Below are 15,056 nucleotides of genomic sequence, written 5' to 3'. Positions count from 1 at the left end.
CTCAGCCTCACTCACCTCACAGCGTGTTTGTTGTGGGGGAGGAAGGGAAAGGAGAATGTTAGCCACTTTGAGACTCCTTAGGGTAGTGATAAAGCAGGACATCAAATCCAAACTCTTCTTCTTTCAATGTGACAATGATTGCAAGGCACAAAGTCAAACAGCAGCTCTTCCTGACTGCTTGTGTGCAAGTTCCTATACACACAGATGTTATAACTAACCCCAACGGGGCATAAAAATGTAAAGTTTTGTCCCCTTGCCCTGTACCACTTCATACACTTCAAACACACTGCGGTGTTTCAACCCAAGAGGGCTGATGAGACTATGCTGAATGCACTTTTTAATATAGGTAAGGTAAAGGTAACAGACTCCTGGACAGTCGAATCTGACTATGGGGTGTGGCGCTTTCAGGCTGAGGGAGCAGACAGCTTTTATGGGTCATGTGGCCAGCATGACTAAACCGCTTCTGGTGCATGGAACACTCTGATGAGTGCCAGAACACATGGAAAGGCCATTTACCTTCCCGCCACAGCAGTACCTATTACTCAGTACTCACACTGGTATGCTTTTGAACTGCTGGGTTGGCAGGAGCTGGGACAGAGCAACGGGAGCTCAACCCATCACATGGATTCAAACTGCCAACCTTACGATTGGCAAGCCCAAGAGGCTCAGTGGTTTAGACCAGGTGCTTAGCAACCTACTATAAATGAGAAAATGTGAGACCCCACAAGAATCAACACAAAAATTATTATAGACCCCATCAGTTCTTAATACAAGTTAATATTTTTATAGTTGACTGCTGATTTGGGCGGTCCAAATGACCCAATATACTGTAGGTTCAGGAAAGTTCTCCGTTACGAACACAGATGTGTTAACCTGAATCATCATTTTATTCTTTATAACAGGTTATTAAACTCCATAAAACATGGACACACCTTTCTAGTTTCTTTTATTTTGCACTAACGATCAATCACTTAATCATGCTAGAGTGGAAAATGCCTGCTCAAGTATGCAGCAAGTAACATATGGATATAAAATCATTATATTTTCTTCACGCACTCACATGGTCATGTTACCATGGAATGCATATTTGGGGTTTGTTGGGCAAAGCTACTGTTAGAAAAAGACAGACACAGGTTACAGAACTCCCAGATTAATAGTCCTGCTTTTCAAGACCCCACAGGTTGGTGGTGGTTTAAGACAAATCTAAAGTTTCATAACACACAACCATGATCCTTTCACTAGTGCAGAGACTCAAATTTCACGAAGAACAGATTCAGTCAAAGAGTAAAGTGACCTGCCATCATTCTTTAAAACATAGACTACAGTTAAGGAGTCAAAGTTGGTTTTTAATGGCCCCTCAATTTCTTATTTCCACCTGTAGGGTGTGGTGGTCTAGTGTTTAACTACACACAGCTGTGACATAAAACTTACGTTTCCACAAGACATACTATTATACATTTTATTTCCATGTCTGGGCTTCTTTGCCTCAGTGTTTATATAAAGGAGTTTTTTAAAATATATATATATGTGTCAAAGTAGATTTTATACAACCCAATGTGGAAAAAAGGGCTCTCCAATGTTGCAATGGTATCCCTATGTGTGTACAAGTAAGAGAACAGGAGCAAATATTTGTACATGGAGGTACCCTGATAGGGTTTGGTTTAATCTACTGCGTGTTTTTTTAAGAAGAATCATTTGGGTGATTTATATTTATTTTGCAATTACTCATGTAGTTGCATAAGGCATGAATATGAGCATTTTGTGCTCATCAACATCTGAAATAATTCAGTTTAATAATCAACTTCAAGGTGACATACTGAGAGTGGCCAAGAATATCTTCTAAAGGTGTATCAAAAATATGCCTCAGCAGTTGATGAATGCCTTCATTCATTACAAAATGAATTTTTTCACATTATTTCACTGCTTCTTTGAACACCAGCCTACACCCCATTTCCAGTTTGAAGCAGATCCGATTACCCAATTAGTACTATTAACTAAGGCAGGGGCCTTCACTTGTTGTATCAAGTTGAGAAAATTGCCCTTCTGTTGCAACTTTCCACAGATATAAATACGGGGACACATTTTGTTAAAGTAAATGTGTACAAAGCAGATGCTAGTTTTTTTTAAAAAAAAAAAAATCATGACCACAAACCAATATTAATATAAACACAATGCTTAAGCAGCCAAGAAAGTTCCAAATGCATGTGAAATTCTTGTACATGAAACTTCAGACTAAAACATTCTTTACAAGAGACCTTTCTGAGAGATTTATCTAAAAGTGATAATATTTTGATGGCAAGTTATATTTTAATCACTTTTTGAAATTTGTTTTGATGCCTATGTAGAGCCCTGTGTGACCTTGCCTAGATTAAGTATGGTGCATAAATATTTTAGTAAATAAAATAAAAACTCTGTTAAAAAAAGGATGTCACTTCCCACTGTCTCTAAATATTTCTAATAAAAAAGCATTTGGCATTCAAAGGTTTGTTCTACCAGAACAAAACTTCTCAATCACTTTTCAATAGTAAAAGAAATCTATCTTCCTGTTACCATATCGCCTAGTGCCACACCTGCCCATTCCGCTATCTCATATCATCTTCCTAAAAAGCACTATGATGAGAGCTTTCAAACATGTTTTTATAAATCATGGTGTGCTGTCTGAAATGTTGGCTGAAATCTCTCATCTGCGAAAAATACCTAAGAAAGGAAGTTAATCAGATATACAGCTGCATAAAACAAAGCTAGAATGCCAAATGAGTTCCCCCGCCTTCTGGCAAATGTCAAAGATGTGTCGGCACATGTATTTTGTGTCATTCCAGATAACAATATGAATGACATCATACATCCTTTTCACAACTTCCCTCTACTCCTGTCATACTAATGTTTGTACAACTTTCTGAGAGGCAAAAAATAAGTGGGGTGGGGAAGAGAATTTAAGCAAGTCTTAAAAATGCAAAGAAATATACACTGCATAGCAGAAACATGTATTTTCTGTATAAAACTTACAGTGGTACCTCGGGTTAAGTACTTAATTTGTTCCGGAGGTCTGTACTTAACTTGAAACTGTTCTTAACCTGAAGCACCACTTTAGCTAATGGGGCATCCAGCTGCCGCCGCGCTGCCGGACCACAATTTCTGTTCTCATCCTGAAGCAAAGTACTTAACCCGAGGTACTATTTCTGGGTTAGCGGAGTTTGTAACCTGAAGCGTATGTAACCTGAAGCATATGTAACCTGAGATACCATTGTATTGTTAATGAACTAAAACTAGATCTGGGTCACAGTTTCCATACTTTGCATTACATATGCTTCAGGTTACACACTCCGCTAACCCAGAAATAGTGGTTCAGGTTAAGAACTTTGCTTCAGGATAAGAACAGAAATTGGGCCCCAGCGGCGCGGCAGCAGCAGGAGGCCCCATTAGCTAAAGTGGTGCTTCAGGTTAAGAACAGTTTCAGGTTAAGAACGGACCTCTGAAACGAATTAAGTACTTTTATGGTATAAACAATTTACCATTTAGCTGAGGGGGAATGTTCAGAGAAACATGCAGAAATGAAACACTCAAGTGCTGGTGATCAGTGTCACTTAAGGGAAACATGGCCCCTAGCTCCCATACCAGCCCAGGTACACTGATAGACTTCTGCCCACATGGTTTAGCTTTCCAGTATATTTACAAGCATGCAAGCTATGGATGACCTAAATGTGCTGAGTCTCTTTGTATGGTTTTCACACACAGAAGGAATCCAGCCATATTGGCAGACATATTTAGCCATACCCGAACTGCTATGATTGAGCAAGTAACAAGGGAAATGGCAACTCAGAAAGGTTTGTTCAAGGAGATTATTAGGCAGTGATCCAAGTAAACTATATGTGCTCAGGGTTCTCTTGTAAAGCTTCCCTCGCTCTTCCACAATTCTGATGGAGTGTCCCACCACCACCATGCTGCTATTAAGCTTAGGAAATAGCTGGAGAAAGGTTGCCTTGAAGGAAAAAGAAGGCTGGGAGAGAAAGAATGTGAAGTACCTCTGCAGACTGAAGACTGAATTTCTTAGCATTAAATGGAATCTGAAGGATGCATAGGTAGTCCTAGCAGTAAAATGACTTTTTAAAAGCATTCACTCTCTTCTTGAAAAACCGTGTGTATTTGGTTAACGAAAGGCATACAAATAGCACCCAAAACAACAACAGCTAGTCAGTGGTCAGGCACAACATGTTCTGAAACATCTGCTGTTTACATCTTCCACAAGGTAAACATGATAAACAAGATGAGAGACTTAGCTGAGTTTTCAAGCATTTAGGGGATGTGTTTAGATATTCTTTCCACCACCCTCACCTCTTACATTTGTCATGTTTACATATCTTGTACTTATAGCATATCCCAATCATGGTCTGAACACCTGCTACCATCCCCTGCAAATCCAAGCAATCTCACTGTGACCTCCTAAACCCTAACCCACTCTGCTTTTCTTCCTTCAAGCTTTCCTGGCAGTGGGTCAGCTCTGGCATGACATTTTCACTAGAGGTTTCAGAGTGAGGCTTCTCTCTATGGTGCAATCAGCATTGCTGTAGCATGCATGCCCATGGAGTCCTGGGATGTGCAGTATATTTATCAGGATGCCTAGGATGCTAAGGATTGGCTTTCCTCATGTAGGCCCAGTGGAGTGCTAAGATAATTAGATGAGGCCTAGCTGATAGTACACAACCTGTTGTCGCCTGGCAGCAGTGTTTTCCCTGGATGCGACTGCAATTGCATAAGGGGAAAGCCCACAATGGGCTTAGATAAGTTTATTATCTGCACTGAGTACAAACAGCCTCAGCTGCTAGACTATTAGCATTGATTCAAAACTCTTACATCACATTCCCAAGCCCATATTCCCAGCATGTTCATACTTCTGGCTCAGTGACATCTACACTGGCTTGGTCATGTACACAGAATGGAAGAAGGTAGGATCCCCAAGGACATGCTCTATGGGGAGCTGGTTTCAGGCAATAGGCCTCTTGGCAGACCAACTCTGTATTGCAAAGATGTCTGCAAATGTGACATGAAGGCTAGTAACATATGGGATGATCGCAGTGCCTGGAGAAGGTCAGGTTGTGTATCCACAGCAGAGACCAGAGGAGGAATGACCTCTGGGAGGACTGCAGAGAGAAGAAATGCCATGATGCAAAATTAGATACCTTCGTCTGCCCCAAACATGTATCTCCGGCATCAGTCTTTACAGCCATAGCAGGCACTGTAACTCTCCAACAGTTTGACTTTACCCCTGAAGGCACATTCGTCCATAGTCTCCTGACACAGATGCATACCGACACCACAGTTGTATTGTACCATCAAAATTAGTATTGTCACTACTGAACAAGCAGAAGCAAATACAGTCTGCAAATAGTGAGCCATTCATTACACGTCAAAATGACAGCCCTTGAGTTTTGTTAGTATTAATTTCTTCCCTTAAACCCTAATGAGACACTTTTTCTGCCTCCAGATGAATTACTATAGTTTGATACATTATTCTTCTGGCAACTCCTACAGCCAAGCTGGTGCCAAACGTATTGCTCTGCTTTCCTTTGGACCACATCAGTGAGGCCGAGGGGGGCGAGGTCTTGTCATCTGGGCGGCCCAGGACCTCCATACACACTGTCTAAGTTTCCACCCCAGGGAGGTCAATTAGTTGCTGCTAACACAGCGGTTTGACTAACAACAAATGCACTTGTTTCTGGGCAAGTCACTAAGCCAGCAGAAATCAATTAAATAATAATAATTGCTGCCTATGAGGCAGTAAGTGTTTACAATTTCTCTGAGTTGTCTTCTGAGAAGAGAGTCAATAATGCTGTTGTAGTTGCAGAATTTGACGAGGACTCTCTGCCAAAGACTAATGAGACAGTAGTAAAAGTATTTTGAGCTCTGTATTGGAGACCTCTAGATTGGACTACTACCATAATGTATGTGAGGCCACCCTTGAAATAAATGTTTGAAAAATCCAGCTATAAATTCTTATATGGAACTCTTCCCACCCAGCCAGGAGTTTCGAATATTGTTTTTTAAATGTTTGAACTTTTGGGGTTTCCCTTTAATCAAAATTCATGAAATTTGGTTAATCTACAAATATCCCAAAGTATAAAATTTCCATATGGTTTAATATGTGGCAAGGATAAATATATGTGCTTGTTTCCCAGTACAAGACATATCACTCCTTTATAGAAGAGATCATATTGTTTCAGTAATGGTTTCTTATACTAAAGCAGGGTGTGGAAGCACACATTCTTTATCTTTAAACAGGAGGTTTTGGGGAAAGCACACTTCGATGAAATTAGTCCTTACCAGCAACCACGGAGCACACAAATATAGGATCAAGAGCAGGTAAAACCACACTTCCTGTTAACAATTGTAATACAACACTTTCATAAAAACAGTCTGCAAGAAATCCCCCAAAGGGAATAAACATTTCTATAAGCAACAGAGCAGACCTTATGGTATCTGGTTACATTCCAGTGGCAACAGAAAAGCGTTAAAAGAAGATACTCCCTCCTTCCTTTTATGCAGAGAACATGGAAACATCCACTGCTCCTAGTTTTAGACAGTTGGAAGTTTAAAGCAGCTTTCTTTCAGATAGTTTTTTGTGTGTTCTGATTGTTGGTTCTGAGCAAAGTGTAAGAATGGAAAAGAAATTTGTTCTCTCTCTCTCTCTCTCTCTCTCTCTCTCTCTCTCTCTTTTTGCATCAGACCAACCTAATTAGGCATTCCTCAACTTGCTTTGAGGATTTATCAGCCGGATTATGTACTTCCTGATTTTGCAATAGCATCTCAGTCCTAAAATATTATTTTACACTTTAAAATGAATACTAAAAATAGATTTTAGGACCATAAGCCTCATAGTAATCTGGTGAACCGGGTTCGCGTCTCCGCTCCTCCACATGCAGCTGCCGGGTAACCATGGGCTAGTCACACTTCCTTGAAGTCTCTCAGCCCCACTCACCTCACACAGAGTGTTTGTTGTGGGGGAAGAAGGGAAAGGAGAATGTTGAGACTCCTTAGGGTAGTGATAAAGCAGGATATCAAATCCAAATCCTTCTTCTTCTCACTTCTGGGGATTCTCCTAACCCTCCAGAGAAGATTTACAGTACACATGGAGAGAGGAGAAGGTGAGGAAGTTCTATTGAGCAGCAAAAACTCCTTGCACTAGCAGAACTGTTCAGCCAGGTACCACCCAGTATCTCTTTTTCCGATTATCTCTTTCCACACAACTTTCATGCTTTTGTTCACCACTCATTTTATCCATTTCCCTGATTTGTCAGTCAACATGTAGCCCTTTAATTTTCTTCTGCTTTCAATTCCCTCTCCTTTCTGTAGTTCACACACTATCCTTAAAAGTATATATTAACCAAGGAATCTAAGTGTTGCAATTATTATTCATTCCTTTGCAAGACTGATATGAAGAAGAGTTTGGATTTGATATCCCGCCTTTCACTCCCTTTTTAAGGAGTCTCAAAGCGGCTAACATTCTCCTTTCCCTTCTTCCCCCACAACAAACACTCTGTGTGAGGTGAGTGGGGCTGAGAGACTTCAAAGAAGTGTGACTGGCCCAAGGTCACCCAGCAGCTGCATGTGGAGGAGCGGAGACATGAACCCGGTTCCCCAGATTGCAAGACTACCACTCTTAACCACTACACCACACTGGCTCTCAAATGGAATATACTGGCAAATGTACATACACCCCCCCCACACACTCATGCATCTTACCCCCAAATAAACTTTGACATTTATATTGGGTGATATTTAATGTTTGTTAGAGGAGATCCACTAAAAGAAATGGACCTGTCCATTGATTTCAAGGGTCTACTCAGAATATCACTTAGTTGGACACATCACCCATTATATTTATACTCGACAAAAGGAAAAGCTTATCTTCAAATTATTTCTTATGTGACTGAAATGATATCCCTATAACGGCAATAATGTAAAGAAAGGGAAATTATTTGTAAGATAAATAAGTATACATAGAAGCCATTCATAGTACATATTGAAAATCTAAAAAAAAAAAAAATGTGTTTGCATCAAAAAAAATTATAGTGACGGGTAGTAAACACATTCCATTTATTTAGGAATTTGCTGGTTGGAAAAAATCATTCATAAAAATTTCTTTCCACTATTAATCACTAGGACCAATATTGTTCAACTCCTGCTATTTCACTGTTTATAAACTGAAAAACAATTTTAATGGTTACATCCTTGTAGTGTATTTTTAAAAGTAATAACATGACAATTTTTATACACTGTATAAGCCGAGGCACCTAATTTTAGAACAAAAAACTGAGAAAACTTATTGACTCGAGTATAAGCCGGTTCACCACACCACAAGCCTGGTGGTGGCGGCAGCGGCGGAAGAAGAACAAGCAGCCCGAGAGGGCTCCTTTCGGGCCGCTTGTCCCTCTGCCACCGCCTCTTCCACTCGCAAGAGCAGGCATAGGAGCCGCGGTTTGGAGAGGCGCAGTGCAGCGCAGCACCTCTCCCAACCACGGCTCCTGTGCCTGCCCCTGCGAGAGGCGGGCAGGGGCGAGAAAGGGCTCCTTTCAGACCACTCCTCCCGCTGCTGCTGCCTCACTCGAGTATAAGCCGAGGGCGGCTTTTTCAGCATAAAAAATGTGCTGAAAAAATCGGCTTATACTCGAGTATATATGGTAGGTCTATTTAACTGTCAAAACAAAATCAGGCTAATATTAGATTGGACAGCTTTCTTTTTTTCTAAGAAAACTTCTGAAATAGACTGCAGCTTTGGAAAGATTTCGTATGCTTCATTACTCCTTACATACCTATAAAGTTTTCATTCCACTTAGTTTATAAGAATGATGCTTAATATTAAATCCAAACAATAAATCCAAATTTAGAAAGCCAGAAATGTGTTACAAATCTAAGCATTTTAAGATACATTACTTTTTCTTTCTTTCTTTTTTTTTTTACTGTTGATGGATAATCCTTAATGGTTTAAAAGAAAACAAGATTTCCTTCAAAGGCATCTATATTTCTAAATAGCTGGACTGAGTTTACTCAACTGTCAGCAGAGTAGGGCACCAATAGTTCATGTTTTCCTTGCAAGTTAACCAAATGTTAAAACTGAATGCAGTCAAGCTCTATTTATGTTTACATTTACCTTTTTAAAAACAGATTTAAAATTTCAGTGGTATCTAGAGAGCATGTTTCCCATTCTTTCTGCACTTCCACTTCCATCTTCCATTCTATTAGCTAAGAGACCATGCACTCTTACAATGTACCTTAATATCAAAGAGGTTACAAAACAACTTTTTGAGGGTCAGTGTCAACAGGAGCTGGGAAACATCTGTTTCAGAATGAATCATTCCTCTAGAACAAGAGTGAAACTGTATCTGATCATGGGGTAACACTCAGTCAGCTTTCCCCAGCACGACACCTTCCATATGTTTTGGACTACAGTTCTCATCATGTTTTAACACTGGGGTGAATTTAAAAAAAACCAGAGGGCACCAAGCAGCAAAGACTGAACTAGGCAACAAATCTAAAATATGCCATGGCAACTTGTAAAAGAGGCCAAAGGGCACCATGCACAACCTAGAGGCTTTGGAAAGAAATACCATATGCTGGTGTTTATCTGACAATGGTAGAAAACTGCAAGCCACTCATATGATTATCTCTTGAAATAAACTCTGCAGAAAGGGCAGGGATGAGTGTACAGTGAAGGCATGGAGTCAAACAAACTGGAAATCTCAAATTAATTGTTGTAAGTGGCAACAACCGACCCTAAAATTTCATACTGAGAATGCACTATCAGGTGATCTTTCAATGGAGAAAGCAATCAGAGGAATACCCAAAGGTAACTGTGCTTTAATAGCCAATAACCATACACTGGATAAATGCATATTCTGGTCATGACAAAGAGGCAAACATTACAGGCACCCTAAATGACTGTCCCCCTAGAAGATGTTGTCATGGAACTTACTGCAGAAGTGTGGCCCCTTTCTACCAAAAGGGCAGCAGTTATGCTCAGTTTCAACAGGTTCTATAGAAGAAATATCCAACTACACGTAGCTACCGTATTTTTCGTCCCATAGGACGCTCCATCACATAGGACGCACCTAGTTTTTTTGGGGGGAAATAAAGGGAATTTTCCCCCCTTTATTTCCCCCCAAAAGCAGGTTGGGGAAACCGAACCAGGTCAAGCAACAGCGGGATGGCGGCGCTGCGCCTCCCTGCTGTCCCCCGAGCTTGTGGGGTGCCTGGCGCGAGGGGCTTTCTGCTTCAGGGTGCCCTGCGCGCCGGGCGGCAGGCTGCTATCCGCAGCGTGGGGAGCCCTGCGGGGAACTCCTGCAGGGCTCCCCTCGCTGCGGATGTCTGTCCGGAGGGCGGCAGGATGCTATCCGCAGTGTGGGGAGCCCTGCGGGGAACTCCTGCAGGGCTGCCTAGGCTGCAGAGGTGTTCCCGAAGCGCCGGGCACTCTGCTTTCAGGGCGCCCGATGCTCCGGGAAGCAGGCTGCTACCCGCAGCCTAGACAGCCCTGCGGGACCTCCCGCAGGGCTGCCTAGGCTGCGGATGTCTTCCTGAAGCCTAGAGAGCGAGAGGGGTCGGTGCGCACCGACCCCTCTCGCTCTCCAAGCTTCAGCGAAAGCCTGCATTCGCCCCATAGGACGCACCCAGATTTCCCCTTCATTTTTGGAGGGGGAAAAGTGCGTCCTATAGGGCAAAAAATACGGTATTTTTTTACACATAGTAGAAAACTAAATAAGGAAGTGAAAGAAATGCATCTTGAGAGGTTTGAAAAACTTAATTTTGTTTACAAATTACATAGCCATAATCCTAAAGAAAGCACTTTCCTAAAGCAGAATTATGATGAATCCTAGAAACCATGACAACAAAACCACTATTGCTGATGGTCACAATATCCTTCCTACATAAAGAGCTGTGAAGAACATTAGAAAAATAAAAAGGATACTCACAGTTATAATCAGGTTTAATACTTTTACCAGCTTCAAGGCTGTTTATTGTGATTTGAAATACGATGTGCAGAAGCAGAAATGTTAGACTCATGAAGCACAAGGATTTTAGTAACCGGCCTGTATGCCCTAAAAGACACAAAACACAATTCAAAGCTAGTTAATGTGACAAAAACCATTGGCATAGATAAAACTGCAAGAAGTGCTAAAATATTTATGCATATAAAATATATTGTAAAGGCAGATGAAGTTTAAAAAAAAGCACAAATAAGAAATACTTCCAACAATGTTCCAATCAGTGTTATCTTCACTGTTATATTCTACATTATGCATATGGGATAAATTAGGCTAAATGGATATCATGCCTTCAAGCCAGTTCAAGCCAATTCAATTAAATATTAGATAAAACATTTGTTTTGATGATACACAAACCACACATTTGTTTCTATATGTTAATTAAAGTGTGATTACACATACATTTATTTTTCCTTGCTGCATATAATATATGATAACAAATCTTTAAGCCTGCCTTTTTTCCATTCCTTATGATAATGTACTGATTCAAAAAAGAATAATTAATATGAATCTAAGGTATCTTCTTTCTTTCTTTCTTGAGAAGGAAGCTCGGATAAAATATGTAGTAAAAAACGCATGCTTAAAAAATCAACTAGATTCAGAAATCCAAACAAAACAGGAGCTAAGTAAGAGGAAAAATCCTATTCACTCTAAACCTTTTGCAGGACTTCCTGTGGGTGTTTTTTGGAGAGCTTTTTGTGCCCAGAATAGTATTAGAAGCTGCATCCTCTGCATCAATAGACAATTCCACCCTTCAAGCCAGTTACACTCTCTAACTCATAAGTTGGCCTAAGCAAGTTACCCATTTTGTTAACAAAATATTATGTCAGACAAGGCTTGCAGCATAACCATTCTCATTATTTCCAGAGGACTGTTTTCAAAATTCAAAACATACAAACAGCAAACTTGTCATGTATCTACTTCAAATCAAGTAAGGCACATGAATGAAATAAAATCTAGGGTTAATATAATGCATGTCTATCACTGGATGGCATCGTAGCATGAACTCATTAGTATGTGAACTGCGAAATTGGTTTTCCTGCAAACCACACAGCCCTGTGTCTCAATCATTTAGGGCCCCCAAAGCCTTTCTACCTCCACCAGAGTAGGTGGAGGCAGGCAGGCACAAGCCAGAAACAAAATATGGTGGATAGCACAGCTCTTTAGAACTTTACTCTAGGCCCATGCTCTGTGGTTTGGTCATGCAAATGTAGGACTGCGTGGCTGACAGTCATTGTTTTCTTGTGACGGTGGCACTCTCTGGTGGCAATAGCAACTATGGCAGGAAGGTACATGTGCAGTACAGGAATAAAAGCAGGAGTAGATTGGTCTGGTGGGCAGACTGGGTGCAGGCAGGCATACTGCTGCCACTGGAATATAAGCCATGCTAAAAATAAATACTGATATAGGTTTGTGGGGAGACCCCCTTAAACCCAAGAAATTAATGAATGTCAGAATGTAGCTAATATTTGGGATAGGAAGGGAAAATGCAAACTGTAGACCTGTGACAGACAAGGAATTCCTGGATGGGCTCATGCAAACCAGCCTGGCTGGGCTAGTTAAATGCAGAGCCATCAAGAAACAATACTGGGCCATTGAGGGCCATTGGCAATGCAAAAGAACTGTCCTTCCCCACCCCAGCTCTGAGGAGTAGACAGAGACAGGAGAATTGACAGGTTACCAAGGTGATGGGCTGGGAGTGAGGTAACAGGAAAAGAGTGTATGTGTGTTTTGCAAAGAACAGAAGGTGCTGCTGACTGTAGAGGCTGCAACCCAGAGACTGGGCAGCATGGCTGACTGCTCTTGACTCAAGTTGGATGAAGCTGTGAGAGAAGCAAAAAGAGACACCCTGGAGATGGAATTCTGTGAAATCTAGTCCTCTCCATGTAATTCCAAGTGTATAGAGATGTAAAATAAATCATATATTTTAAAAAGCTACAGCCTCTGCTGTGCCCTGAATTCACAATGGAAACACGACCCTGGGTGAGTTCCTGGAACCCCTGGAATCTTGCTACCACCCGCCAAAGACTGGCAAGGAAATTTTAGAATAAAGAAGCATTGCTGTTAGATCCAAGATGGCATTCTTAAACCTAACCCTTGAAGAAGTCTGATATAGTCACTGGGTGTGTAGTGTCATTATATCGCTTAGTCACAAAGTAACACTGGGCTAAATTGCATCTTTGCAGAATCAGGGGTATCCCAGTTACTGTTCTGTTTTCGTTGTAGAGAGACAATAGTTGTTTAGCTTCCTCACAGATTATTCTCTATGCCTTCAATGATAGCAGATTTGCCTCTCTTCTTCAGGCCGAACCAAGCAGACAAACTCCAGAAATGTGTGGAAAGAGTTTAAAGTCAACATGGAAGTACATGACATTGCTACAGATTACAACCAACATTTTCAGTTCAAATATTAGTCAGCGTTATAAACAGTAAGCAAAAATTCAACAGACGGTGCCATATTCTTCACTGAAGCTATGTTTCGAACAACAGTAGACAGACTCTTACGGGCACTCACATAGGATATCATACTTTATTCTACATAATGTAAGAGGGGAAATTATAGATAGATAGATAGATAGATAGATAGATAGATAGATAGTTACATACTGTGGCTTGCAATTCTATGAACTCTTGCCTGAGATAAAGCCCCTTACCTGAGATAAAGCAATTATGATCATGATTGCAGCAGCTGGAGAAACTGCAGATATGATCATATGAATGGATGCCAACTGCCTCTGTAAATTCTGTGATTTTTACTGTGCCATTATTTACATGCATAGATGATCATATGAAGAAAATAAGTGGGGCCTACATATATGCAGAGTAGTGTGAACATAAAGCTCCCACCCTTGCTAATTATGTCTTTATTCAGTATAGTTGTTCATTCATCAGACTGTTGAGGAGGTGCTACACTAGCATTCTATATTCACAAAGTATTCATACTTTCAACACTTAAAGATAAACATTAACAGTGTTTGACAGAATAAAAGCTTGGGGAAATTCTAAACTCATGCGTCAGAACCTTGACACATGAAAACAAACGCACTGCTAGAATTGTTGGCATCCGTCTGTACTGAGAGACAATCGAGTGTGCCTCCAGGAGTGAAGTCAAATCACTACTTTTGCATCAGCAAAGTGACTTCTCTGGGACACAATCCTGAGCAGTGTCTATGGAGGTCCTGGTATAATAAGATCCCCCTCTTGGAAATAACTCCTTCCCCACCAACATTTTGGCACAGATACCACATGTTCCCTCTAGCAGCAAACAATAGATTTGAAAATAAGGGACCAGCAGCCTTGAAAATAAGGGACCAGTAGCCAAAATAAGGGACCTGCAGCCTCACCTGTTCCAGGCACTCCAGTCTTCCTGTCCTTCTGCAGTCTGGTCAAACTCATGCTGGTAGCTTTGAGAACACTGTCCAACCAACTTTGTAACCAGAGGTTCAACTGAATAGAATCTGAATCACATGCACCACAAGGCCTATGCAGCCTCAACTTAAGATGGCTCCCCGGCCTGGCTTTGCACTGCAAAGTTTGCAGCAGCACGTGCAACAAAATGTCGTCCAGCATTCAAAACCCCCCTCAGCTTGCATTAACTAGCCACACACAAGGCATGCAAGCTCCACCCCCCAGTCGTTCTTAGACTTCTTATTGGGTGAGCAACACAGCCAAGCAACGCAGTTGGAGCCTCCCTCCTCCCTGGCCAGCAGGGAGGGAGGGAGAGAAGCTGCTTCCTTTGAAATTTAAGGGACATCATTTAAGGGACATTTAAGGGACATCAATCAATAAGGGACAGCAGCGGGACATGGCGCTGGAATAAGGGACTGTCCCTTCAAATAAGGGACACTTGACAGCTATGCAGCAAACTCAGGAGGCTGAGTGCTGACAGGACTCGAGTCAAAACAGGGACACTAAGAAACAAAAGGTGCATATCAACATATTCAGGAAAACTATTGTGTTACACAGAAGTACAAAATATTTTGTTTTAAAAACTCACAGAAGACAACAAATCAAAATCTCAGG

The 15,056-nt window shown here is 41.2% G+C and overlaps 1 protein-coding gene across 5 annotated transcripts in view; it reads right to left on the bottom strand.

Annotated features, from left to right (window-relative positions):
* PIEZO2 (piezo type mechanosensitive ion channel component 2) overlaps nt 1–15,056 on the bottom strand; it is a 203,256-nt gene that overhangs the window by 126,893 nt on the left and 61,307 nt on the right. For all 5 annotated transcript variants that reach the window (XM_079982831.1, XM_079982834.1, XM_079982833.1 and 2 more), the window contains exon 3: nt 10,962–11,087. In XM_079982831.1, the coding sequence (XP_079838957.1) occupies nt 10,962–11,087 (126 nt within the window). The remainder of the gene's footprint in view (nt 1–10,961; nt 11,088–15,056) is intronic.

Source organism: Podarcis cretensis (genome assembly GCF_951804945.1).
Source record: "Podarcis cretensis genome assembly, chromosome: 7".
Classification (NCBI taxonomy): domain Eukaryota; kingdom Metazoa; phylum Chordata; class Lepidosauria; order Squamata; family Lacertidae; genus Podarcis; species Podarcis cretensis.
This window is presented reverse-complemented; position numbering and strand designations above follow the sequence as displayed.